Raw genomic sequence first — 26,858 nt, forward strand, 5'->3', positions numbered from 1 at the left:
CTGTAGACTAGGCTGGCCTCGAACTCAGAGATTTGCCTGCCTCTGCCTCCCAAGTGCTGGGATTACAGGTGTGTGCTGACACCACCACCCAGCTGAGAACTGACTCTTGAATGTTGTTCTTTGTACTTCATACATGTGTGCCAATCCTTCAAAAACACATAAATAACAAAGTAAAACTGAAAAAATTATCAACTGAGTAACAAAATAAAAATCTACAAAAAAAAGCCCCAAAACAAACAAACAAACAAATAAAAAAACCAAACCCATTATCACTATTTATTCTGTGAAAATAAACCCCAAATTGGCTTAAGTAAATGAATTCCTTATTGGGTCAATTGATATACACTTCTGGTTAATACAAAGTGTTTATTAGGACTACTTACTGAGCTGTTTTGTTAGTAATTATATTAAATGCCTTATAGTTGATTTAAAAATATTTAATTATAAATAGTCCAACCAATAAGTAACGCTAGATGTAAATAACTGAGACTTGGATAAGCCTGCAGCAGGACCTTTAAGTATACAACCAAAAATAAGTTCAAAAGTAAACTACATGCATGACACAAAGAAATCAAGACCCAATTAAAAGACCTACCTCGATCTCGGCCAGTTGACAGACATTTGAATATCACCATCCTCAGATCCAGTCCCTCTTTAAGCCAGATCTTATCCATTATCTTTATCATCTGTAAAGCTAACATATCTTGCCGAAGATCTTCACCAACCTTGAAATTAAGGAAATAAAAATTACACTTTTCCCAAAGCACTTGTTACATGCTATAAGATCTGAGGGGCATTTGGAAGGGAATGTACAGAGAGAAGGGATTATCAGAGCTGTACTGTACTTTCCTAGAGAAACTTACTTAAAACTCTGTCTCCATTTCACAAAGAGTAAATTTTATTTTAATTAATTAATTTTGAGGTGCTGGAGACTGAGTCTTTGGTCTTGTGTACACTTGGCAAGCACTCTACCACTGAGATACACTCTACTCAACAGTACATTTAAAAAGTTGAATTTTAGAGTATGTAAAAAACCTTTAATTAAGAAATAAAAGGAAGCCCGGTGGTGGCAGTATACATACCTTTACACCCAGCACTTGTGAGGCAGAGACACTGAGAGCTAAAAGTCAGCCTGGTCTACAGAGCAAATTCCAGGACAGACAGGGCTACACAGAGAAACCCTGCCTAGAAAAACAATAACAACACAACAACCCAAAACAACACAACAAAAAAAATCATAGGGATTTTTTTGTTTTGTTTTTTTTGTTTGTTTTTTTGAGACAGGATTTCTCTGTATAGCCCTGGCTGTCCTGAAACTCACTCTGTAGACCAGGCTGGCCTCAAACTCAGAAATTCCCCTGCCTCTGCCTCCCAAGTGCTGGGATTAAAGGCGTGTGCCACCACTGCCCGGCCATAGGGATCTTATGATAGTTTCTTGACTATATCAATGCTAATATTTTGAATATAACATCACATTATAGTTATATGTCACCGAGAATTATAATGGTCAATCATTCTACAATCATTTAAAATAAAAGGTCACTTAAAAATCTCAGTCCTCAGGTCTAGAGAGATAACACTGAGGTTAAGGTCACTTGTTGATCTTTCAGAGGACCCAGGTTCAGTTCCCAGCACCTATGCACGGTGGCTCACAACTGTCTATAACTCCAGCTCCAGAAGATCCAATGCCCTTTTCTGATCTCAGAGGGTACCAGGATGCATGTGCACACATCCAAACATTTATACATATACAGTGAATAGATCTAAATATATGTCTTCCAAAATGAGTAGGTTTAACTGGAATATCAGCATTTCAATTTTGTTTTTCTTTCTTTTTTTTAAATATTTATTAATTACATTATGAGTACACTGTAGCTGTCTTCAGACACCAGAAGAGGGCATCAGATCCCATTACAGATGGTTGTGAGCCACCATGTGGTTGCTGGGAATTGAACTCAGGACCTCTGGAAGAGCAGTTAGTGCTTTTAACCGCTGAGCCATCTCTCCAGCTCCTCAATTTTCTTTTAAAAACTGGACTACATAACATTTTTATTTTATTGTTACTATTCTTTGAGACAGGGTCTCACTCTGCAGCCCTGGCTGCCTTGGAACTGGCTATATTGACTAGATTGGCCTTAAACTCTGCCTTTGCCTCTAGAGAGCTGGAATTCAACATATGCACAACAATACCTGGCTGAAAAACATAATTTTAGTATGAGCAATTATAAACATATTTTTGAGGCTACCCAAGAAAACTATGAAAAAATTAAGGAAGATTTGCCTTAACAAATATTGAGACAACTTCTAAAATGTCTATAATTAAAACAGATGGTACTGTTTTAGAAAAAGGCACCAATATCAGTAAAACAAACATAAACTTGTATCTATCAAAGAAGGTACAATGTAAGCTTTCTTTGTGAACCTCCAATTAATCAATTTAATGAATTAACCAGAATTCTCCATTCTTTCTTAAAAGTGTACACATTATGAACTAGATAGATAGTTCAGAGGTTAAGAGCACTGGATGTTCTTCCAGAGGTCCTTAGTTCAATTCCTAGCAACCATGTGGTGGCTCATAACAATCTATAATGTGATCCGGTGACCTCTTCTGGCCTGTAGGCATACATACAGGTAGAACACTGAAAAGTTAATAAATCTCTCACACACACACACAAAAGCATACACAGTATGACCATAACTCACAAATCTCAACAGTTAACAGATTCTTCTCTAATACTCCAGTCCTTCTGCTTCACATAGATAATTTCTGTTTCTAAAAACCAAGGCTGGATAAGTAGCATGCCCCTATAATCCCTAGCACATGGAAAGCCCTAACAGGATGATCTAGGGTTCAAAGATAGCCATGACTATACTGTGAGATATTGTCTCACACAAACAATCCTATAGGTAATGTCACTCCTGTTTTTGCAGCTTGGCAAACCTAATGGTGCCTGCCTGCTATAATATAGTCAGGTTGGCCTAGGGCTAAAGTTGTCCCCAGTTGTATCTGAATGAGTGTATGTCGGTAATATTCTTACAGAACTACTCAAATTGTTGTTGTTGTTTTAGAAGACTTATTTATTTATTATATGTAAGTACACTGTTACTATCTTCAGACACTACAGAAGAGGGTGTCAGATCTCATTACGGGTGGTTGTGAGCCACCATGTGGTTGCTGGGATTTGACTGAACTCAGGACCTTTGGAAAAGTAGCCAGTGCTCTTAACTGCTGAGCCATCTCACCAGCCCTCAAATTGTTTTTTTGTTTGTTTCTTTCTTGTTTTTCTTTTGAGACAGAGTCTCATAGTCAAGGTTGGCCTACAACTTGTGGTCTTCCTTTCCTACCGTTTTCTTAAGCATTGCATTACAAGTGTATGCTACCAAATTAAATTTTAAAGATTCAACTTCAATATCAAATAAATAAATAAATTTGGTTAAAAGAATTTTTAAGCTGTCTTTTTTCCCCCAATGACCTAGTTGGACACATGGTGAAAATCCATAGTATAGGTATTTAAGAAGTTCAACCAGGAGAAGGATCTCTTGAGCCTAGGCCTTTAGCCAGGCAATATAGAGGAATTATTAAAAAACAAAACAACAAAAATCAAGAAGAAGCCTAGTATGATGGTACACACCTTTAATCTCAGCACTCAGGAGACAGAAATGGGGAGATAGCTGCTAAGTTCAAATGGGTCTACATAGCAAGTTCCAGGATAGCTAGTCAGGGTTATATAGAGAACCCGTCTCAAAACCAAACCAAGCCAAACACACTCCCCTCCCCAACAAACCCTAAGAGACAAAAACCAAAGAGTAACTCTATGGTCTTCTCACCTTAAACATGACATTAATTTCTTCCCCCAGAGGATCAGCATTCACCATTGTGACTTTCAAAGGCATAGCATTAGAACTGAAGAACGAACATGACTGCAAACACAACACTGAACATTAGAAAGGTTAACACTAGCATAAAAGTGAATTATGAAATTACTGTCCCTCATGTTTTCCTTTTCCTCTGCTCTGAATTACATCAAATCATACAATAGCTGTTAACTAGCATTTATATGATCTGCCAGTAATATATGTAAATATCTCTTGTAATTTAAACATAGTATACAGTAGTAAAATAGCTTCACTAAAAAGGCAGACATGACAAAAATTTAAAAACTTGGTGCAAAAAAATTTTTAATCACCTGAACTTTAAAGTATCTGAATCTCTCAACAGAACACAGTTGTGTGATTCTCATCCTGATCTGGAACCGCTCTACTTTTACATATGTACTGGTGAGATTCATTACTTATATAATCAAATATCAACACTTTAATAATTTCACAAAAAAGATCAACTCACATTTTACCTAATCTTTTGTGGGGCTGGGGATTGTACATATAGGGCTTTGCACATATAGACAAATGCTCTACAAAAATCTCACCTTAAAATAAAACCTTCCAAAAAGCTAATGTAAGACCACAACCCTAATTTAAAAATACAAACAAAACCCAAAATAGTAAAAAAAAAAATTCTGACACTATGTCTTTAAGGAATACTGACTAGGCAAAAATATGCTGAAAAATAGATCTAACAATAACACCCTTTCCTATATACTTACAAACTACACATCTCATTCGCACTTGCATGAAGCAACTCTCTTTTTGTGCATTATTTTGAAGTGTATATGAACTTAAGAGTATTGTGTTACCTTAATATTTAATTCTTTTGCCACTAGACTTGGTTTGAGAGGAAGACGGCATTTATTTCTCAGAAAAAAGGACTGTACCTGTTCCATACTCTTTTGGAGGACCACCTACAGAAGAGATTGTCTTTGTAAGTACATCATGAAAATGAAGATCTATTCATTTTGAGTATGTTCATGTGTATGCACATACATACTTATGGAGGTCACAGGTTAATGGTTGGTGTCTTTTGTAATCACTCTTTATTTTTCTGGACAGTCTCTCACCAAATCTGGAGCTTACTGATTAGGCTAGGGTAGCTGGCCAGTGAACCATAGGGACCCTCTTTCTTGTCTTTGCTTCCAGCTTCCCCAGCACTGAGATTTCAGGTGGGTACCACTCTGCTGCCTTTTAACGTGGGTAGTGAGGATCTAAATTCAAGCTTGTGCTGTAAGTACTTTACTGACAGTGCCATCTTCCAGCACTGAACATCTGTTCTTGAAAATTTCTTCTATGTATATACAATGTTTCTTGCTCATATTTACCTCCTCCTACATCCCCTAATACATCTCCCTCCCAACATCACAAACTCTTTTTTTTCCTACATAACTCACTAAGTCCAATTAATAGCACCCATATACACAGAGTGTGGGGTCATGGGAGTGGGGGCCTCACTATATAACCCTGGCTGGCCTGGAACTCACAGAGATCTGCCTACCTCTTTCAAGTGGTGGGATTAAAGGCATGTGCCATCATGCCGAGGCAGGTATAGCTTTTTAAAGAAAACAAGATGCTAACACAAGTCATTATAGTTAATATGTATATGTGTGTGTGTGTGTGTGTGTGTGTGTGTGTGTGTGTGTATCTCTTAACTCAACTATTTTGTCCATAGGAATATTCCATAAAGAAACAAAAGCATGCCTGAATCAGTGACGTGTATCTACAAAGTGAGCTACTAGGGAGACTGAAACAGGACTTTGAGATAACTTAAGAGTCTGAGACCAGTCTTATACAGTAAGATGCCATCATTTCAAAACATAAAAAGTAAGAAATAAGGAATGCTAGGGGATGGGTAAAGATGTATGTAATAATGTTCACAGCAGCATTACATGGGAAAGCAAAAATATATAAACAATGTACATGAAAGCTCAGAAAGCATGTTCTCAATACTTTGTAACATTATATACTTACAGAATGTGAAGTATAACTGTATGTGCTGACATGAATTCTCCAAGATAAAGTGAAAAGAGCCATTTTCAAAAATACAAAGCAAAAATAAGAACAATTTTTGAAAGAATCTAAGAACATCTAGGGCTGGTGAGATGACTCAGTGGGTAAGAATACAGACTGCTCTTCCAAAGGTCCTGAGTTCAAATCCCAGCAACCACATAGTTGCTCACAACTACCTGTAATAAGATCTGATGCCCTCTTCTGGTGTGTCTGAAGACAGCTACAGTATATTTATTTATAATAAGTCTGCTGGGCTGTGGTGGCACAGGCCTTTAATTCTAGCACTTGGGAGGCAGAGGCAGGCGGATTTCTGAGTTCGAGGCCAACCTGGCCTACAGAGTGAGTTCCAGGACAGCCAGGGCTATACAGAGAAACCCTGTCTTGGGGAAAAAAAAAATCTTTGGGCAGGAGCAAGCAGGGACTGAGTGAGCTGGGCCTACTGGAGCGAGAGGGTTTACAGGAGTGAGCAGAGGTCCTAAAAGTCAATTCCCAACAACCAGATGAAGGCTCACAACTATTTGTACAGCTACAGTGTGTACTCATATACATAAAATAAAATCTTAAAAAGAACATCTAAATAGACATCCTACCTTGTGTTCATGACACAAGACAAGCTGAGTTCAAGAATTAAGATATATGATTATGGCTGGGTGTAGCAGTGCACACCTTCAACCCAGCATTAGGAGGCAGAAGCCACAAGATTTCTGTGATTTTGAGACCAGCCTGGTCAACATAGTGAGTTCAAGGACAGCTAAAGATTATAGGGAGATCCTGTCTCCCCCACCCCCCCCAAAACCAAACCAATTAGATAGGTAGATAGATAGATAGATAGATAGATAGATAGATAGATAGGTAGACATATACACATACACATTATTACAATTGCAGTATTTCCAAATTGATCTATAGATTCAACATAGTTCTTATTAAAATTTCAACGGCTTAAGTGAGAAGAGAGAACTCTTAAAAATTGTGATAAAGCTGCTAAAGTATAGGCTCTTCCAGTTGATGGCTTCTGGAAGGGTTGGGGTAAGTAAGGGATGAAATCAGTTTTCTTTAAAGTTGTTTGACCATGCTCCAGTGAATATATGGGCAATACAAATTGGGTTTGTTATGTGCAATTTCCAAATAATCAATAAAAACATTAAATTAAAAAAAAAAAAAAAAGTACCAACTGCCCAGGTGAGGTGATAAGCATCCCCCAGCACTGAAGAGGCTGAGGCAAGAAGATACAGGGGCCAGCCTGCCTAGGTATATAGTGATCTCTCCCCACTCACCCCTCCAAAAAAGAATACTTGCATTCTCTTTGATGGGTACATACCTGTCTGGTTGATCCACTAGCCTGCCTTACTTTTTCTGCCACTCCTCCTAAAAGCTGTACAAGTTTCATCTGCTTAGAAAGCTCTTCTCTGAGTCCTTTTCCTCCTACAGAGAGGAGAGCACCCAACACATGTTCATATCTGCTTCCAAAGTGTGTATCATGCAAAGCATCCTTGAGAAGCCTGATGCAACAAAAGTATGTATGTCAGTCATTCTGTGAGCTAGATGGAGCTCCTGCAAAGATCAGTTTAACAACATCTACTTTGTATATCTAGGAAATTAAGTCATATAAGCAAGAAAAGATTCATTACTTATTATAAAACCATAATGCCCAAATGTTGGTCAATTTTATTAATTTTCATTTTATTTTTAAAGACTAAAATTTTAGCTTCTGTAAAATAACAGATTCATTACACATCTGGTTACCCATAGCAAGTATCATGAGCACACTGTTTATATTTAATGATTATGACAACTCTTGTCAATATCTAAAAAAAGAAAGGAGCCACTTGATAAATTTAAATCTTACCAATACAAACTGTGTGCTATCTGGATGTTTCCCAATGCCCTGGACAGAAGGAAGTGCACTAGTGAACTATTCAAATAAATTTCATATTTCAAAGCCTATGTGTAAGAGGAAATAAGCATTATTAGGAATCAAACCATATTAAAATTTTCAGATAAAAGCATTAAATACGTAGACTAAATATTACTCATTGGTGAAAAGATGATATTTATAAAAATGAAGCTGCTAGGTTTTATAGCTCAGTGGTAAAAGGCTTGCCTAGCAGGAGCTTTATACTACATTCTATTACAATGTCCTCAACATTTCTGCTGTATTGTAATGGCATTTTAAAATAGAAAAGGGAACTCATAGTCATTCCCTACCCACTGGAACTTGAGTGGGTGAGTTGGAAGCAAGGTAGCCTAGTAAAAACTCCTACCTGTACAAACTGTGGGAGAAGATCTGCTAGCTCATCATCACTAATAGCCTCGATCCAGCTCACAGCTAGTGATCGCACTTCCTGATCAGCAAATCTAGAATATCAGAAAAAAACAAAGTTTAACAGTAATTTCTTCCTAATGCAGCTGCATTAACTGAAAACACAATTTTACTCTGTCCCCAAGAAAGAAGATTCAAAATGGCTCTTATTCAAAACCAGTGTGCTGGTGTAGCAGTACATACCTTTAAATTCAGCTCTTAAGTGGCAGAGGCAAGCCAGCCTGGGTCTAGGCTAATCTAATGTACACAGCAAGTTCCTAAAGGAATTTTTGTACATACTTAGTTCTGGTTGAGCCTCCCCAACAATCTCCACTTTTTTGTTTTGTCTTTTTTTTTTAATTTCTATTTTTGTTTTTGTGTTTCTCTGTGTAGCCTTGACTATCCTGGAATTCTCTCTGTAGACTAGGTTAGTCTAAAACTCAGAGATCTGCCTGCCTCTGTATTCCAAATGCTAGGATTAAAGGTGCGTGCTACCACCAACCAGCTCACAAATCTCCACTTAAACCCTTCCATTCTTACTACTCCCTCTTCTGCTTGTCTATCCCATGTGTTCTCTTGGCCTCCTACCCTTCCCTTAATACCTTTCTTTTTACTAAGTAGGAAAAAACAGTAAATACAGATTCTACTCCCAGGTTATTGTAAAACTTTAGCTTCATAAAAACTAATTTTGTCCCCATCATAAAATATTAAATATTAATAATTATAAATTTAGATCTTTATGAGTTTGGGGCCAGTCTGGTCTACAGAGTGGATTCCAAGACAGTCACAGCTACACAGAGAAACCCTATCTTGAAAAAATCTTTTGCAAATTATATAATACTTATAAAAATATTATTCAAAATTAGCCATTTAATTCTTTCTTTAGGTTAAGTTTTAAATGACTCAAAATACTTTCTTGAGCATTTCAATGAAAAAGATTATGTTTCCATAATTACATGTACACATTTACATTATGCTGTTTTCATGTTAAAAGGGAAGCATAACACATTGATGGGAAATTTGACAATAAAGCATCAAATAAATGTATTTGACTTACTTTGCATCAAGGAGCTCCAATGCAGCTAGTGGGCACAATGGCGGCCACTGATGCAGCAATGAGTAAGTTGTGGCAAGATTAGCCCACTTCCAGTTTGGAGCACTTGCTAGTATCTTCGGGAGACAATTTGGATGTTTCAGGCAATAATAGCGGTTTTCCCACAAGAAGACCTTATCTTCTTTAGAAAGTCTGCATATATAATAGAATTAAATTACTTCTCAGTAGAATTATGATATAGTTGTCTCAATAATTAAAAATTCAAAGAAAAAATCTATTCATTTGTGACAGTCACTTCTTGAGAGTACTAACACTAATATCACATAGGAATATTCAATATACAGCAAACATCACTAGTCTACCTTTATTTGGAGATGAAAATCATTCGGCCTTGACAAAGTGCCATATTTGTTAAAATAAAGGGAAATTCCAACAAGATGTCAAGCACTACAGAGCGAGAGTTAAATAAGCAGAGCTCACTCTGTAAGACAGCAAGGATTCTATCCACACAAGTAAAATCAAGTGCAACGGGGAAAAGAAATGCTGTGGTGTATTTTTAGGGAAGCACACAGTTGAACTGAAAAATAGTCAAAATGGGAAAAAAATTATTTTAGAGACATTCTGAGTTAAGTTCAATGACGTGTTCATGAAATATTTCACTGTTGTTCCTCATTCTTTTTGAGGCAGGATCTTATATAGCCCTGGCTGGCATCAAACTTGCCATGCAGCTTAAGATGGCTTCAAACTCCTGTTCCTCAGGCCTCTATTGCCTGTGTTGGGATTACAGGTGTGGAATAGCATGTCTGGTTCACCCATTCATCTTTGTGCATATAGTACACAAATAAAATGTATTCATCTCATATTCAGTATGAAAAAGCCCACAAATAGCCAGGTGGTGGTGGCGCACGCCTTTAATCCCAGCACTTGGGAGGCAGAGGCAGGTGGATTTCTGAGTTCGAGGCCAGCCTGGTCTACAGAGTGAGTTCCAGGACAGCCAGGGCTACACAGAGAAACCCTGTCTCGAAAAACCAAAAAAAAAAAAAAAAAAAAAAAAAAGAGCAAGAAAAAGCCCACAAATATGGTAAGAAGCATGTGCTGGCTAGTTTTAGGTCAACTTAACACAAGCTAAGCTATAGTTATCTGAGAGGATGGAACTTTAAGTGAAAATGCAGACAAGCCCATACATTTTCTTAAGTAACGATAAAGGATGGAGGGCCCAGGCAATCTCTGGGTGGTGTCATCTCTGGGCTGGTGGTCCTAGGTTCTATAAGAAGGCAAGCTCAGCAAGCCATGAGGAGCAAAGCAGTAGGCAGCACCCCTCCACGGTCTCTGCATCAGCTCCTTTCCTGTGTTTGAGTTCTTTCAGTGATGAACAGTACTGTGGAAGTGTAAGCCAAATGGAAACTTTCTCCCCCAAGTTGCTTTGGTCATGGTGTTTTAAAGCAATAGTAACCCTAACTAAGACAGGAATCTTCTAATTCTTCTACAGATAAGCATCTGCTACTGTTAGGCCAGGAAGCCTTGGGACTGGGAAAGCAGGCTGTTAGTGGGGTTGAGCATGTCCAAACCCCAGAATTCTTGTTCTGAGATCTGAAGGAGTAGGATCTCTCTCCTACTGCTCTGGGCCTGTATGTCCTGATCCACATAGCCCTATGCCCCCTACCTTTGCCTCACCAGGGGAGGTCACAAAGCCGACAGCCAGGTTAAACTTTCTTTCCTCTTATAAGGTCATGTCCAGCAGCACCTGGAATTCCCCCTTATGCAGGAGGCATACCTAGCAGTGTATACATATTATAACATCTACAGTTTTGTCAAATTGCTCTCCAAAAGGAATGTGGCCTTTAAATATCCAGCTAATAAAATAATTCTCTCTTTGTGTGTTATATACAGCTTCATAAGATGATGATTATAAACATTTCAATTTGCCACATGGATGTAAGATACTACACTATATTAATTATAATTCATTTTAAAGGTTTGCCTTGTTCATCCCCTTTCTGTTACTACTTAGCTATTTATCTTATTAACATAAAAAGGTCCTTTAAAAAATTATTGGCTGTGTGTGTGTGTGTGTGTATATACAGTGAGTGCTTGGGCATGCACGTCATAGAGCAAGTGTGACAGTCAAAGGACAACATTTGGAATCTGTGCTTTCCTTTCACCTTTATGTGGGCTAAAGGATTTAACTCAGGTGGCCAGGCTTGACTGGCAAGCACTTTTATCTGCTGCACCACCTTGTCAGCCCATGAATATATTAAGCAAATTAATCAACTGATACCTATTAGAAATATTTTTCTCAGCCTGTTTGCCTTTGATAATACAAGAAGTACTAGAAGATGGCTCAGTTGGGAAAGTGTTTGCTATGCAAATATAAGTACTTGAATTCAATTCCCAGCACTGATGTGTTGTGTTTTGTCTGTGTTGTGGGTGAGAGAGGTGGAGACAAGTAGATCCTTAAGGCCTGATGGCCAGCCAGTTTACTCAACTTGCTGGCAAGCTCCAGATTTAGAGAACCTGTGTCAAAAATAAGGTGGAGAGTGATTGACTAAGTAAGATATTTAATGTTGGCTTCTATACTCTATATGCACATACATGTACACATATAGTAAAACATGGGTCTGGGTAAATGGCTCAGTGGAAAGAGTACCTCCTGTGCAAACATTAGTACCTGAGATCAGATTAGCATTAACATATAAATTTGGTGTGGCAGTGTGCATCTGTAAGCCCAGCATTTGGAATGAAGGGACAGGGAGAATCCTTAAAGTACCATGGCTAGCCAGGCTAGCCAAGAGTCTGTCTCAAAAAAAAAAAAAAGAGAGTTAAAGAGACAGAGATGAAAAGACCTCCTCTCTCCACACGGGCACAGACACATGTGTTACAGAAACAATTTTAAAGGCTAGACAATTAAGAATACTAAAAGATTTAGACATTTTCCTGATTTGTATGTAGCTGGTCTTTCACTGGCACTGTTGGGATCATTTTTTACTCCTAGTCCCAAGTGGCCCCCTTCATATCAAGACAACTTCTAAATCATGGGCTATAATACAAGCCTTCACCTTAGTATTATATCACAGGAGAGTCCCAAGAAAGTTATAAACAAGGCATACCCAAATGATGAATCTCTGTGAATAATATCCACAAGTTTCCCCTTTATATCATTCTCCAGCGTTTCCAACTTGTATTCCTGTATAATGTTTCTATCAATTTGAGGAGATGTATAAATAATATCAAATGCAGGAGAAGGAAAATCAACCTGAAAAAAATTAACAGAAATAAGTGAAAAATAATTGTGTGTGTGTGTGTGTGTGTATTTGGATTTCCAAAGACAGAATTTCTCTGTGTAGCCCTGGCTATAGTGGAACTCACTCTGTAGACCAGGTTGACCTTAAACTCAGAGATCTGCCTACTTCTGCCTCCTGAGTGCTGGGATTAAAAGTATGCTCCACCACTGCCAGGAAAAATCACTCTAATTATAATCCAAATTTTCCATATTAGTATCTTTGTCTTCCAGGAAACAGATTTTTCTTAACAATCTAGATAAATTTATATTAACTATAAAGCTAGTGCTTTTTTATCCTTCTGTTGATAGTGATAACCAACAACAGTTTTATATTCTTAAAACCATATTTATATTTCTTGGGATAGAAACAGCACGTTTTACTCTCTCAGAAACTGGAAATGGGGCTGGTGAGATGGCTCAGAGGGAAGAGGACCAACTGAGTTCAAATCCCAGCAGCCATATGGTGGCTCACAATCACCCATAATGAAATCTGACACCCTCTTGTGGTGTGTCTGAAGACAGCTACAGTGTAATCATTTATAATAATAAAAAAAATCTTTGGTCCAGAGCAAGCAGGGACTGAGAGAGCAGGTTGACCGGAGCGAGCAGAGGTCCTAAAGTCAATTCCCAACAACCAGATGAAGGCTCACAACTATCTGTACAGCTACAGTGTGTACTCATATACATAAAATAAAAAAACTGGAAGTGGTTTTATTAACACTTAAATTGAAGACAGATTCTGAGATTAAAACAAGGTTAATAACAATCCATGTTATGGAATAAACAAATGCTTTTTACAAAGACATTCACATTTGAGCCTTCCATGTATCAATAACTACCATTACCTGTAGCACAATTCTTTCCATGACATAGCTTTTCTTGGGGATTGCTCCAGGAATAGAATTTGTATGTGATGAAGTCCAAAGGTAGAGAAGTTTAGTTCCACATGTTAAAAACCTTAATGAACATAAAAAGAATACTGTGATTTTCATTTTAAAAATTTCAAACCACAAAACATGATAATCAACTTGGAATGTTAGTAAACAGTATAGTTTTAAAGACTACATTAGAAGGAGTCAGGTACTACACTGTACTGAGAAGCTAGATAAAATATTAAAGTGTGGGGTGGGACAGAGAAAGGGAGAATAAGAGTGCACCTTGGACAGAATGTCCTTAAGAAGAGAGCACAGAAGGGATAAGGACGGTCACGGATGTCTGATACCATATGGAAACAGGAAGGCTAAATGAACCAAAACAAACCAACTCTTTCCTACTTTTCTCCAGAGACCAGGACCTCAAGGTCATGGTTTGGATTACAGAACTGCATCCAGATTTTTACCATTAGAATAAAAAGCCAAGAGAATCAGTAACTGCTTTGTGCCATCGAAGTACAACTTACTTGAGGTGAATTATATTTAAGCACTCCTCAGTATATTTTCTTCTCTAAAAGGCTAGACAATAAATATTTAGGAGCCTACATATTTGTAATCTTGGTATTCACAAGGCTGGAGCAGAACCTTAAGTTTGGGATAGCCTGGGCTACATAGTGATTTCGCGCCTAAAAACAATAAAAAATTAAAATTAGGGGCTAGGGAGTTGGCTCAGTGGTTAAGAGCACTTGTTACTCTTGAAGTGTAACCAAGCTTAATTTCCAGCATCCACACAGTGGCTCACAACTGCCTGTAACTCTAGTTCTAGGGAATCCAATATTTTCTTCTGATCTCTGTGGTTACTATGCATGTATGTACATGGTACACAGAAATCCTTGCAGGCAAAATATTCACATACATAAAATAAATATAAATGAATAAATACATTTTAAAAGGCTGGACATGGTAGCACATATATATAATCTCAGCTATAGCAGTCTCTGTTGCAAAGTCTTCATTTGGCTGTAGCAATACGAAGTAGTTAAGAATGATATATAAATGAATGTGTTGTATGATATATTATAACAAAATATATTTATAAAAATAGGAAGTGGGGTTGCTAAGATGTCTTAATTCTTTTTCTTACAACTGGCAACTTGTAATCAATTCCAAACCCATACTGTGGAAGAAGAGAACTGACTTCTGCAAACTGTCCTCTGTCCCCCTCACATACATACACTATAACTGAATGTTTAAAAAACAACAACAACAAAAAGGCGCCGGGCAGTGGTAGTACATGCCTTTGATCTTAGCACTTGGGAGGCAGAGGCAGGTGGATTTCTGAGTTCGAGGCCAGCCTGGTGAGTTCCAGGACAGCCAGGGCTACACAGAGAAATCCTGACTCGAAAAAACAAAACAAAACAAAACAAAACAAAACAAACAAACAAAAAAAGAGACAGTAGGACCCAAAACATACATTGATCCTTACCTATTTAAAACACTTCTTTGATAAATTAGATAAAAGTTTTTTTCCAAGATTAATCTTTAGGATTTTTTGTATATGCATGTATAAATAAAGGATAGACAGCTGGATCAGTGGTTTAGAGCACTTGCTGTTCTTACAAATGACCTTAGTTCCTAGGACCTATATTAGGTAGCATACAATCACTTATGACTCCATTTCTGGAGAACTCCAAATCTTCATTACATATTTCATCTATAAGTTGTTTTGTATTTCCAAAAAGTAAACAATTTTAGGGCTGAGGAGATGGTTCAGTTGGTAAGTGCTTGCTCTACAAGCATGATATGTGTTTGATCTCCAGAGCTCATATTAAGTAACTAAGTATGCCAGTGTATATTTGCAATCTTAGTGATGAGGGCCATGGACACAGGTGGTGGGTTCCTGGAGCTCGTTGACTAGTCAATCAGAGACCCTGTGCCTCAGAAATAAGGTGGTTGAATGGCAATCATGGTTGTACTTGAAACTCCACATGCACATATAGGTTACTGTCCCCAGGAGAGAGCTTTAGAACTCTTAGATCAAGGGCTCATAACACTAAGGACAGGTTAGTGCCTTAAAATTGTTTAATCCTGTTCCATCTCTGAAAATGGAGAAAGGTGGGAAATATGAAAAATAGATTTTAGTATCAAGAGAACTGATATAGCCATTGCATTGTGTCATAATATATACTTTACAGAAATGATAGTGGTTGGCTACTGCTTTTCTCCTGGATCAATGAGCAATCCTTTGCATATTCACCAGGTTACATTGAGACTACAGCAGAGAGACTACTTTGTGTAGCTCAAAGCTTATGTCTGTCACTGCTTCCACCCTGGTCTCCAGCCTGTTTTTGATGTACAGAGTGTCAGAGAACTCATTTTCACAATTCAGCAACACTCACCGTTTAAAGTCAAATAGAGTTAAAGAAACTTTGCCCAAAGCTTCTGGCCCCTTTCTCTGTTTATTAGAATCAGGGGAACTTCCACTGCTCTGATTTAAAACTCCAAACAGAGTAAGATGAAGAATTGACTCTAACGGCAACTGCGATATCTGGATAGGAAAAATGATTCTGTGGGGCAGAGAAAAAATTTTGTTGGTGTTAAGAAAAAAAATAGATTAAAGTAAGGCTTAGTAATCATTTAATGAAGACTGATAATTTTAGGTGTTTTATTTCACTTATAAAACAATCTTTCATTCTGAGTAACTTTTAGCTAAATAGCAAGTATAGCTAACTTGTAAAGTTACACCTTAAATTTCATTATCAGTATAACACTTCAAAAATGTAACAATTTTTTTTTTTTTGTAAAAATGTCTAAGTACGTAAAGATAGGCAGTTTGATAATTAGGCAAAATAAAAATTACACCTTAATTCTGCAACTAGCTATTTACTTAAATAATGACAAGTTCCTTTAGTTAAAAAAATATTTAAAAAATTAACATTACAAAATATTATCAAGTACATAGATTTAAGATTCAGCTTGGTTAAGAGCTGGATTCTTATATAGTGTTATATAATAAAAACTTAAGCAAGCAGTTTATAAAACACTATTTCTAGAGTTCTGTATAAATTTTTATCTTTGACATGACAAAGTCTACAAAGTAACACTACACTATTGTAATTTTAAAACAGAGACTTAAAGGAGGACTTCAAATTTTTTAATGTTAATTACAATTTGTCTTTTAGTATTTTGTGTAGAAGATATCAAGATATCAGTATATCAAGATATCAGTAAGAATTTACTGAATTTCAATGGCTATCACAATAATGTATACATTGGAAAAATTACAGAATAGGGTACAGTGAAATAATTATAAAAGTAAAAAACTCCACTTACAGTTCATCCCATTTAATGAGATAGAAGAAATTCTTGTATGTGCCAACCTTCTTTGACTGAATAGGTTTAAAAAGATCCTTCCCATTGTGAGACAGGGAACATATCAAGTAGTATTTTTCATAACTGAGAAAAGAAAGCTTAATTTGATTTCTAGGTTGGTAATAATTAACTAACACAGGCACATTAGCAGTTTTTCCCAAGTGATAAAATGGTTACCTTTTGTTTTTTGAAATCCATGTGAAATTTAACCTTTGAAAATTCTACAGAAACAGAGAAATGGTGTAACAAAAGAAGTAGAGAGGGAAGCATATACTCCAAGTGTCAGTGTGGGGCCGGGGTGCTGGGACTATAATGACACCCATAGGATATAAGCTGTTTCAGGTACAGGTGAATGATAACAGACTGTGTAAGTCCCGACGGTATCTTCCCTTGGTGTTACTGTATTGCATTCCTGCTTCTTGCTGAGGTTTGTTTAATTTCTTTCTTGGCAGCAGTGGCGGTGCTGACGCTACTTTCCTTTGCTACACCACTGTAATATTCAGCTAAGCATTACTTAACAATACAGACCCAGTGATTCAGCCCATCTTCACAGATATTGCTATATTTGCTCACTAAACATCAATAACTTAGTTCCAAACTGCTGTTCATACAGACACAATAAGACAATCTTCTAAGCACCTTGGACTCAATAAAACTGTATTCTGTCTCTATTCTAACTTACTTCTAGGTTTACATGCTATCATTTCACTCATATCCACAGCTTTTTCTGGGTGCGAATAGGTAGGGTAGTGGTTGTTATTGGAGACTTCTCATTCTTCTGTCTCCACCTCCCAAGTACTAGAACCAAAGGAATGCATGTTATGCCCACCTATATCTACAACTTAATATAGAGGGCAGTGATGGTGCACACTTTTAATGCCAGCCCTTGGGAGGCAGAGGAATGTGGATCTCTGTGAGTTTGAGGCTAGGATGGTCTACAGAGAGAGGTTTTGGACAGCTGGGCTACTCTGTGTCAAATAAAAAAAGAAAAAAAGTTTTTTCATTACATTTATTTAGAGTGTGTTTGAGACCATGAGAGTGTGTGTATGGAGGACAACTTGTGGGAGTTGGTTCTCTCCTACTATGTGGGTTCTCCTATATGGAACTCCAATGAACAAAAGAAAACACAAGCTTAAAAAAAGCAACACAACTTGCTTGTCATGTTTTTAACTAAGCATTGTGGAACACACCTGAAACCCTACTACTTAAAATGCTGCAGTGAAAGATCACTCAGTCTCTGAAGATGAGACCAGCCTGAACAATATGTGAGAAAAGACTTCAATAACAAGACAGATAAAAACAAGCAGGCAGTAATAGCCATTTAAATGAAAGCTCCACAAAGGCATTGTTCTTGTTTGTTACTGGATTTCCAATACTGAAAACTCTGCCTATAGATGGGGCTCAGTAAACACTTATTTCATGACTTAACAAAACCACTTTCAGCTACAGAGTTCAAGGCTACATAGCAAATTCCAGAACTGCTAGGACGACATAGAGACCCTGTTTGAAAACAACAACAAACACTCTATCATTTCAATTCAATTCAATTTAACTGAAACTTGAATCAAATGGAATTTTTGTTTGTTAACTCTTCACTAGACTTTACTTTATTGGACATTTTAAGCCATCATGAACATATTTCAATAAAATATTAATTTTATACTTTTCAGTTTATATTAGTTATTTCAAAGTAAATTAAAATTGGCCCCAAAATGCTAAATCTTAAAGGTTTTAACAAAAGAAATCTAGAGGAAAACCCTTATAAAAACGTCAGTAAGAAGGAATATGCTCTTATAGAATTCAAATATTAGCCGTTGGTAGACAGTGAGCTATTAGAGAGATACAGGGCCTGAATTCTAGTCCCATTACATTTTGTTTCAAATTATGTTGACTTTAAAAGACAGACAGAAAAGCTCAGCAATCTTAAGGTAATTCTTTGTAATAACATTTTTTTTCTTTTCTTTTTTTTTTTTGTTTTTAGACAGGGTTTCTCTGTGTAGCCCAGGCTGTCCTGGAACAAGCTTTGTAGACCAGGCTGGGTTTGAACCCAGAGGTCTGCCTGCCTCTGCCTCTGCCTCCCAAGTGCTGGGATTAAAGGCGTGTGCCATCATACCTGGCTCTCTTGCTCTTTTTTTCATGTCACAAAAATGACACTTTTCACTACAATTACTTCACACAGCTCTGTAATTTTATTAAAACCACATAGGTACAAGGGTACCCAGGGATCCTTAAATTGTTCATTTAAACAAAAAAGATAATAGTAGTTACTAACACTTAGTGTAATTTGTGGGTAAAGCTGTGAATGTGCTTTAATGCAGCTACTTACTTTGACACCCAGTTACTAGAAATTCCGTGTGCAGCATAGACAGTGAACTGGAGCTGCTCTGTTGCAGCCCATGCTTCCTTGACGTTCCTGCTACCTTGGGGACAATTTGTAGGACTCCTACTAGAATTTGCATGGAGCCTGAGAAGATCATAAATTGCTGCCGTTAAGTGATCCATGCTTACTTGAACAGGATCTTCGGGATTCAGTGACCCTACATTGAAACAGAGTCTTAATTCTCTGGAAAAACAAAAATCATTGCCAAATTGTAAAAAAAATCTAAAGACATACCCTTAGTTGAGTTCTTCCTAGTATCTCCTCCGGATAATGAAGCCATCTGTACAAACAGGTATCAATTAGTCAGAACTTGACCATAATTTAATATAAAATGTTTACTATTTTTTCCTTTGTTGAGACAGGGTCTTGTGTAGCCCAGTCTGGTCTCAAACTTGCTAAACTCCTGATCTTCATCCAAAATGATGGGATAACAGGAGTATATCACCACTCTAAGCCTTTGCTTTTGTTTTAAATAACCTTTACTTCTGATACATTTCTTTAAATGTTAAAGAAACCTTCTCAGAAGAAATCTGCCAAACATGTCTGAAAAATTAATAAAATAGCAAACAAAGAAATGGAGAGCTACAAAAATGCCTCAATTGATAAAACAGCTTCCAGGAAAGCATGAGGAAGAATTCCCTGCACCCAGGGAAAAGTTAGTGTAGCACAGGGAAGGGAGAGGGTGTGAGGGAGAAGGTGGATCCTTGTAGAACCTGGAGCTCACTGGTCAATTAATCTAGCTAAGTTGATGAACAATAGGTTCTATAAGAGATCCTGTCTCAAAAGGAGTGGAGAGCAGCTAACATCTTGTAGACCTCCAGCTTCCACATGGACATTTGCCCACCCCAAACACATATCCATATACCCACATGAATATCTGTATCCATATAACACACACAAAAATGCAGAATAACAACCAAAGAAAAAAGTGAAAACATAAACCTAAGTAAACATGTTTTGTTTTGTTTTGGGGATAGAGTCTTATTACTATGTAGCCCAGAGATCTACTTGTGTCTACCTCTCAAGTGCTGGGATTAAAGATGCGTGCCACTATGTCTGACAACAAATGATTTCTAATAATACGAAAACTAGGGCAAGCTAGAGTGGGAAGCCGAGAAAGGAGGAATACAGCAAGTTCAAGGTTGGCCTGGGCCAGAGTGAGACCTTGACTCAAAGAAAGAAAGAAACAAAAGGCTGGCATGGTAGTGCACATCTATAGTCAGTGCCTATGAAGTAAGAGCAAGACAGGAAGTTCTTCCTTGGCAAAGGTACAGTAAGTTGGAGACCAGCTTGGAAAATATGAGGCCCTGTCTCAAGAAGACAGACTAATAAGAGCACCTAAAACTTACTATAGAAAAGAATGAAATCAGTCCTTTTTAAATGAATCAGTCCATTTTAAATGAATTAAATAATTATTTTGTAACATAGTACTACTGTATTTTTCACTAGCATGAGACTAACATCCCTAAAGAAAAGAATCTAGACTCTATTACCATTCAGTGATTAAAGGAAATTCACACACACACACACACACACACACACACACACACTCCTGTCTTGACTATGCTTTAGGAATAAAAAAACAGGAACTTCAGACATTAGGGTCTATGGTGATTGAGTTTCCAAGTAATTTTTAAGCAGAATCCTGTACCCCCCAACCCAACCAACCAAAGCAAAACAAAATGAAGAGGACACTTAAATCTTTAAGCATCACGTAGCTAGAATTTCTGCAAAAAATGAGTAGATTTGTGAGCACCCTGACACAGAGGAGCAGGCCAATGACATAGCTTCTATTCAAAATGTATAGTAGCTTGTGAGATTCACTTTTCCTTTATTCCTTTCAATAAAAGACATAAACATTTCTATGAACTGAATTTATTAAAGTCCCATGGTAGGAAGTATCATGGGACATAGTTTTATTAATAACTGACATATGCATAACAGAAGCCTCAACATCAGGCTGCTTCTAAGGCAATGCCACTTGACAGGGCAGAGGTATGCTCAAGTACAATAAGTATGGACATTTCCATCAAGAAAGGACTGGAAGCACTACTCTCTAGGTTTCCTAAATCACCAGGGATCTCACTTCTAGAGGGAAGACAATTTGAATCCACTATTTGGTGTCAATGTTCACAAAGCTCTTCCATCATTTCAACAAGAAATCCCCACCTCACCAAAAAAGAATTCAACAAACCCAAAAGTAAAAGCCAAAAAAGTTCATATGACAGTATTTTGTCTAAAGAGGTAAACATCCTATGTAAGTGACAGGTGGTCACTTAAGTCCATACATATACTCACATCAGCACTTTTATTCCTTGGAAGGTTAACTGCTCGCTTTAGCTTCTTCACTGCTTCTGTAATGGCAGGAGTCTCCACCCCATCTAAAGCACTACAAATTTTTCTTACTGCTTTAATCACTTGATCAACAGTTCGGTGCTGGGTCTGAAAAGTAAAATAAAAACAACTAGATACAATATCTGACCCATGTCAAAGATGAAGCCAGAAGCTAGGGATTTCAGACAGTTCTAAGATTAGATATTTCTACTGAAAAGTAAAAGAACAGAGAGAAGTTCTTAATCATGTGGTATGCTATGAAATTTATTAAAGCAAGGCATGGTTAGTTTTTACTCTGAAGCAATTATTCATATGTAATTGTTATTAATCTCATATTAGAATTAAAAGAAAAGACAACAAATTAGGAACAATTACTAAATCATTTTTTTAAACTAGATTTGCTCATACATTTAAAATAAATCTAAAAAGCAAAACTAAATTTATCTTTTAAACTCTCACTTGGAAGTAATTTCCATGTTGAAAATAACCCTCTCTTTTGTAAAACACTAGTACAAAAACCTAAATTCTAACAAACTAAACCATAACCCTTGAGGGGCTTAAGAGATAGCTCAGTGGTTAAGAGCTCTTGCTGCAGCAGATGATCTCTATTAGTTCAAGACTAGTCTAGTCTAGATAACAAGTTCCGGTTAGATGGGGCTGCACAGAAACCCTGCCTGAAAATAACAAATCAACCAACCCAACAAAAGTATCAGGAGGATCTGCTTTTGCATCCCATCACTCAAACAAAAGCTGAGCATCACACAAATGCCTCTAATTGGCTCTGAGGGACTCCACAGGTACTCATGTATGTAGTGCAACCCTACACCTAAGTTCATATGCACATACACATTTGCAAGTGCACTCACACAAAGTCATACAAATCTTAAAATAAAAAGCAATCAAATAAAACCCTGAGATTTAAAGGTCAGTTGTAGCAATCCTGGGTCAGCTTTCTATAAAGCTATCACTTTACAAGTCTGTTTGACCTCAGTCTCCATATGGACAGCTCAGGTGTGTCACTCCATCCAGCTGACTAGAGCATAAACCCAAAGCGTATACATACTAATGCACTAAAAAGATCATTTACCCAGCGATGCAGAGTTCCTTCACTACTTAAAAATTTTTTATTCATTTTTATTTTTGTGAATAACTGGACCTTTGGTTACTTTGTGGGTTCTTTTTTCTTCCATCATTCCCCACTCCTCTATCCCACCCTTTCAATCCCTAACATGATGTAGGAGGAAAGGAAAAGGATAGAGGGGTAAAGGGCAACAATATCGTTAGGTTACTCTCTGCTGATTAGGGGCATTGAGTACCTTGGGGCACGTTTGATCTTTGCTGTCATGATACCTAATTTCTTTTCATCTCTTTGCACACAACTACTTGACAGTGAGCAACAAACTGCAACCAACAGCATCCAACCACAACCACCAACCAACCCCTTCTATTAGGGCTCTAGCTTTTATATATCCTCTGAAAAGTCCCCAGATTTCCAAATGTCATACACTTGCACAAACTATCTGCAGCTGGCAAAACCAAGTCCTTGCTAGAGCATGAAGTAAATCATAGTCACCTGCTGTGAAGCAGCTCCATAGCACTACACCTGGGACTAAAATGAAAACATATTCCTATAATATTTCTGTTTTTTTTTTTTTTAAGAAACCAAAAATTCTCACTACATTTGTGTGTGTGTGTGTGTGTGTGTGTGTGTGTGTGTGTGTGTCCATATAGGTGAATGCTAAATGTGTGTAGGTATCAGTAAACACCAGAAGAGAGTTTTCGAACCCTTGGAGCTGGCAGGTGGTTGTGAGGTACCTGATGTGGGTACTAGGTACTGGGCATTTGTGGTGTTTTGACTTAAGAACTGTCCCCACAGGCTCATGTATTTGAATGCTCAGTCACCAGGGAATGAAGCTGAAAGGAGTAGAAGGATTAGGAGGTATGGCCTTGTTAGAGGGAATATGTCACTAGGAGTGAGCTTTGATTTTATCATTACATATATTAGTTAACTAATTTTTTTAGAGACATCTCAGTAATGAGCTCAGGTTGCTCTGAAACTCCTTATATAACTCAGGTTGACCTCAAATGTATAAATTCTCCAGCCTGTGTAGTACTAGGATTACAGGAGTGTACTAACCTGCCTTGCATGGGTCATTACACATTATATATCACACTGAAATATTTCATTGCATACCATAAATATGAATATTATGTGTCAGCTAGCTATAAATTTTAGGGCTACAGAAATAGCTAAGTCAGTACAGTCAGTATACTGGTATTGTAAGCATGAGTATCTTCATTCAACCCCTAGAATCCACACAAAAAATGCTAGAAGTAGTGGTGTATGACTGTAATCCCAGTGTTGAGGAGACAGGAGAATCCCTGAGGCTACTTGATCAGCCACTCTGGTGGTTTAAATGTTTATAGCTCCCATGGGTTAATCTATTTCAATGTTTGGTTCCTGATTGGTGGACTATTGAACGTTTGTCCTTGTTGCAGGTATGTTAACTAGGGGTGGGCTTTGAGGTTTCAAAAGCCCACTTAAGGCCTAGTCTCTCATTCTCTCTCTGCAGCTTACAAATAATGTGATCTTTGCTGTCAAAGCTCTTAGCTACTGCTCCAGCACCTGATGATAGCCTGTCTGTTGCCATGCTCCCTACCATGATGGTCATAGACTCACCCTCTGAAACTGTAAGCAAGACCTCAATTAAGTACCTTCCTTTGTAAGCTGCCCTGGTCATGGTGTTTTTTCACAGCAAGACAACAGTAACTAAGATAGCCAAACTAGACTACTTGGTAAACTCCAGGCCTGGCTCAAAGGAAAGGTGGATGGCATGCCTGAAGAATGATACTTGAGGTCATCTTCTGGCCTATACATACACATGCACCTGTACACAGATATACACCCACAAAATGTAGTTTTAAAAAACTTGAACAATAAAAGCATTCATGTATTTCTCTTCCTTCTCTTAGACACGGACTTGATATATTGTCTAGGCTGATCTCAAATTCATAAGCTCAAGGGATCTTCTCTCTTCCTAGTAACTGTGCACTATATGCAGCTTAAAGAATCATAAAATCATAAAATAAAGAATCATAAAATATTCATGCTATACTTTTATGCAAATACTATGAAAGGTTGCAACTCTGCAATGCATCTTCCCTTTTAGGATTTCTATTCTTGAGGCTTGGCTAGCATAAGTCAAATGCTCCTTTCACCTTCAAGCATAAATGAAACCATCTTATTTTCTTAAATATCTAATTACTGTGTAGTTCTCAGGGCCTGAACTGAAGATCAGCATTTAAGTTCTCCCTTTCTAGTTATCTGATTTATGTTTATGCTTATAACTTCACCTTCGTGTAAAAGCCTTTCCAATAAGAAGGTCTGTGACATTGCAATATTTTCCATTATTCTGAACATGTCGTGGGCCAGTCTAACAGTTCTATCCCCACCCCTCTTTTGCTCTGCTTTGTAGAAGCAGAACTGAACTCATGCTAATATTTTTTGTCACTAGAGGGCACTAAAAGGACACTTTTAACACAAAAACAACAGAAAGACACTGCACCTGGGTTCCAGTCCTGTATGCATTTATTAATTTCTTTTCAATTCACTATGGAAGTTCAGTGGTTCTCAAGGACCAGCCCTACCTGTACCCTCAGATCATGTTCTTCTGATTTGGCAGCTCTGGCTTAAATTCTTTAGGAACTTTCTTTTCCATGGGCTCTATCTTCCTGTGTTAGCCATCTGCTCTTTAAAAAGGCTAAATTTCTGTCTGGGAAGAGGCTTTATCAGAAGTCCTTCTATGTCTTAAACTGTTCATTTTTCTACAGCCTAGACATAGCAGTTATTTTTTACATCTGCAAATTACGGACTATTCTTAAAGACTAGCAAATTTTTTTTTTTTAAAAAAAAAGTATCCATGTGTGATGGCACATATCTGTAGTACCAGCACATGAGAAACAAAGTCAAAAGTCTGAGGTCAGCCTGGTATGCACAGTGAGTTCCAAGCCATCCAGGGCTATATAGCAAGAAGAGAAAACCTCTGTCCCTATCATGACCACCCTCAAAGTCACTAATTGTCAGGCATGGTGATATACAGCTATAATTATAGTGACTTCAAAGTCTAGGTGGCAATATCGAGATTGTCTCAAGACCAAATGAACACAAAACAAACAATAAACATTATTTAAGTAATGATTTTATGTTTTCTGAGTCATCTTAGTGAGAATCAATTCTAGCCTTTTAAGAGTGAAAACAGACAATAAATAATCAACAAAAATATAGATGGCAGGCTGGATTTGGTATATGAGCTACAGTATGCCAGTTCTTGCCTTAAAAATCCTCTTTTATGGGCTGGAGAGATGGCATAGCAGTTAAGAGCACTGGCTGCTTTTATTTAGGACTTGAGTTTGATTCCTAAATTCCATATGGCAGCTCACAACTGTCTGTTTAACTCCAGTCCCAGGGGATCTAACAAGCTCTTCTAGCCTCTGCAGGCACAAGGCATGCATACAGTGAACATAGGCGCAGGTAGAAATTCATACACATAAAATGAACATATAAATAATTTTAAAATATACTTATAAAGAAAAGAAATTCTCTTTTACTAAAAAGGATAAAAATCACCTTTTTACCCTTTCACTAATAATTACTTAGCATTTTTATTCAAGCAGCTGGCACAGAGGCTGGGGAATATAGCTCTGGTCAAGTCCCAGAATGTGTCAGCCTAGTTCAGTTGTATGTGTAGGCATGTCCACACAAGTCTGTAATCTCCATACTTGGGAGATGGAGGCATAAAGAACAATGGTTCAAGGTCAGGCAATGGGAGCTAAATGAGACCCCAGCACAAAATCAATCTAGTATAGTATACTCCTTTGACTGGCCACTGACTGATAAACATTAGTACTGATAGGCGGTCAGTTCTCTATATCATGTTATATACTTTTGTTCTGGGTATTTACTTGGATTTCTATTTTAAGTCAGATCCACACAGAATAATCACACTGCCAGCTCCAAACACGTGTTCAGATGCCTTCAGAAGCCAGAGGAGATGGATCTCCTTCGAACTGGTGTTACAGGTGGTTGTGAATGTTGAAAACCATATGAATGAATTTCCACATGAATGTTGAAAACCATACTTAGGTCCTCTGCTAGAGCAGTATATGCTCTTAACTACTGATTCCTAAGAATATTATAAGCCATTATTTCTTTTCTCAAGTTGCATACTGCCACTTTAGCAAAATGAACAGAGTATTTCTAGAAAAATAAATTTAAGCCGGGCAGTGGTGGCGCACGCTTTTAATCCCAGCACTTAGGAGGCAGAGGCAGGCAGGTTTCTGAGTTCGAGGCCAGCCTGGTCTACAGA

General features: G+C 37.5%; 1 protein-coding gene across 2 annotated transcripts in view; it reads right to left on the reverse strand.

Annotated features, from left to right (window-relative positions):
• Pik3c2a (phosphatidylinositol-4-phosphate 3-kinase catalytic subunit type 2 alpha) overlaps positions 1-26,858 on the reverse strand; it is a 103,157-nt gene that overhangs the window by 17,323 nt on the left and 58,976 nt on the right. For both annotated transcript variants that reach the window (XM_031388019.1, XM_031388018.1), the window contains 14 exons: positions 21,457-21,600; positions 19,393-19,438; positions 19,105-19,315; positions 16,740-16,862; positions 15,806-15,973; positions 13,380-13,491; positions 12,362-12,507; positions 9,258-9,446; positions 8,163-8,256; positions 7,748-7,842; positions 7,220-7,400; positions 4,695-4,799; positions 3,829-3,921; positions 596-725 (listed from right to left, as the gene is read on the reverse strand). In XM_031388019.1, coding sequence (XP_031243879.1) covers positions 596-725; positions 3,829-3,921; positions 4,695-4,799; positions 7,220-7,400; positions 7,748-7,842; positions 8,163-8,256; positions 9,258-9,446; positions 12,362-12,507; positions 13,380-13,491; positions 15,806-15,973; positions 16,740-16,862; positions 19,105-19,315; positions 19,393-19,438; positions 21,457-21,600 — 1,837 coding nt within the window. The remainder of the gene's footprint in view (positions 1-595; positions 726-3,828; positions 3,922-4,694; positions 4,800-7,219; positions 7,401-7,747; positions 7,843-8,162; positions 8,257-9,257; positions 9,447-12,361; positions 12,508-13,379; positions 13,492-15,805; positions 15,974-16,739; positions 16,863-19,104; positions 19,316-19,392; positions 19,439-21,456; positions 21,601-26,858) is intronic.

The sequence above is a fragment of the Mastomys coucha genome, unplaced genomic scaffold (genome assembly GCF_008632895.1).
Source record: "Mastomys coucha isolate ucsf_1 unplaced genomic scaffold, UCSF_Mcou_1 pScaffold21, whole genome shotgun sequence".
Lineage (NCBI taxonomy): Eukaryota > Metazoa > Chordata > Mammalia > Rodentia > Muridae > Mastomys > Mastomys coucha.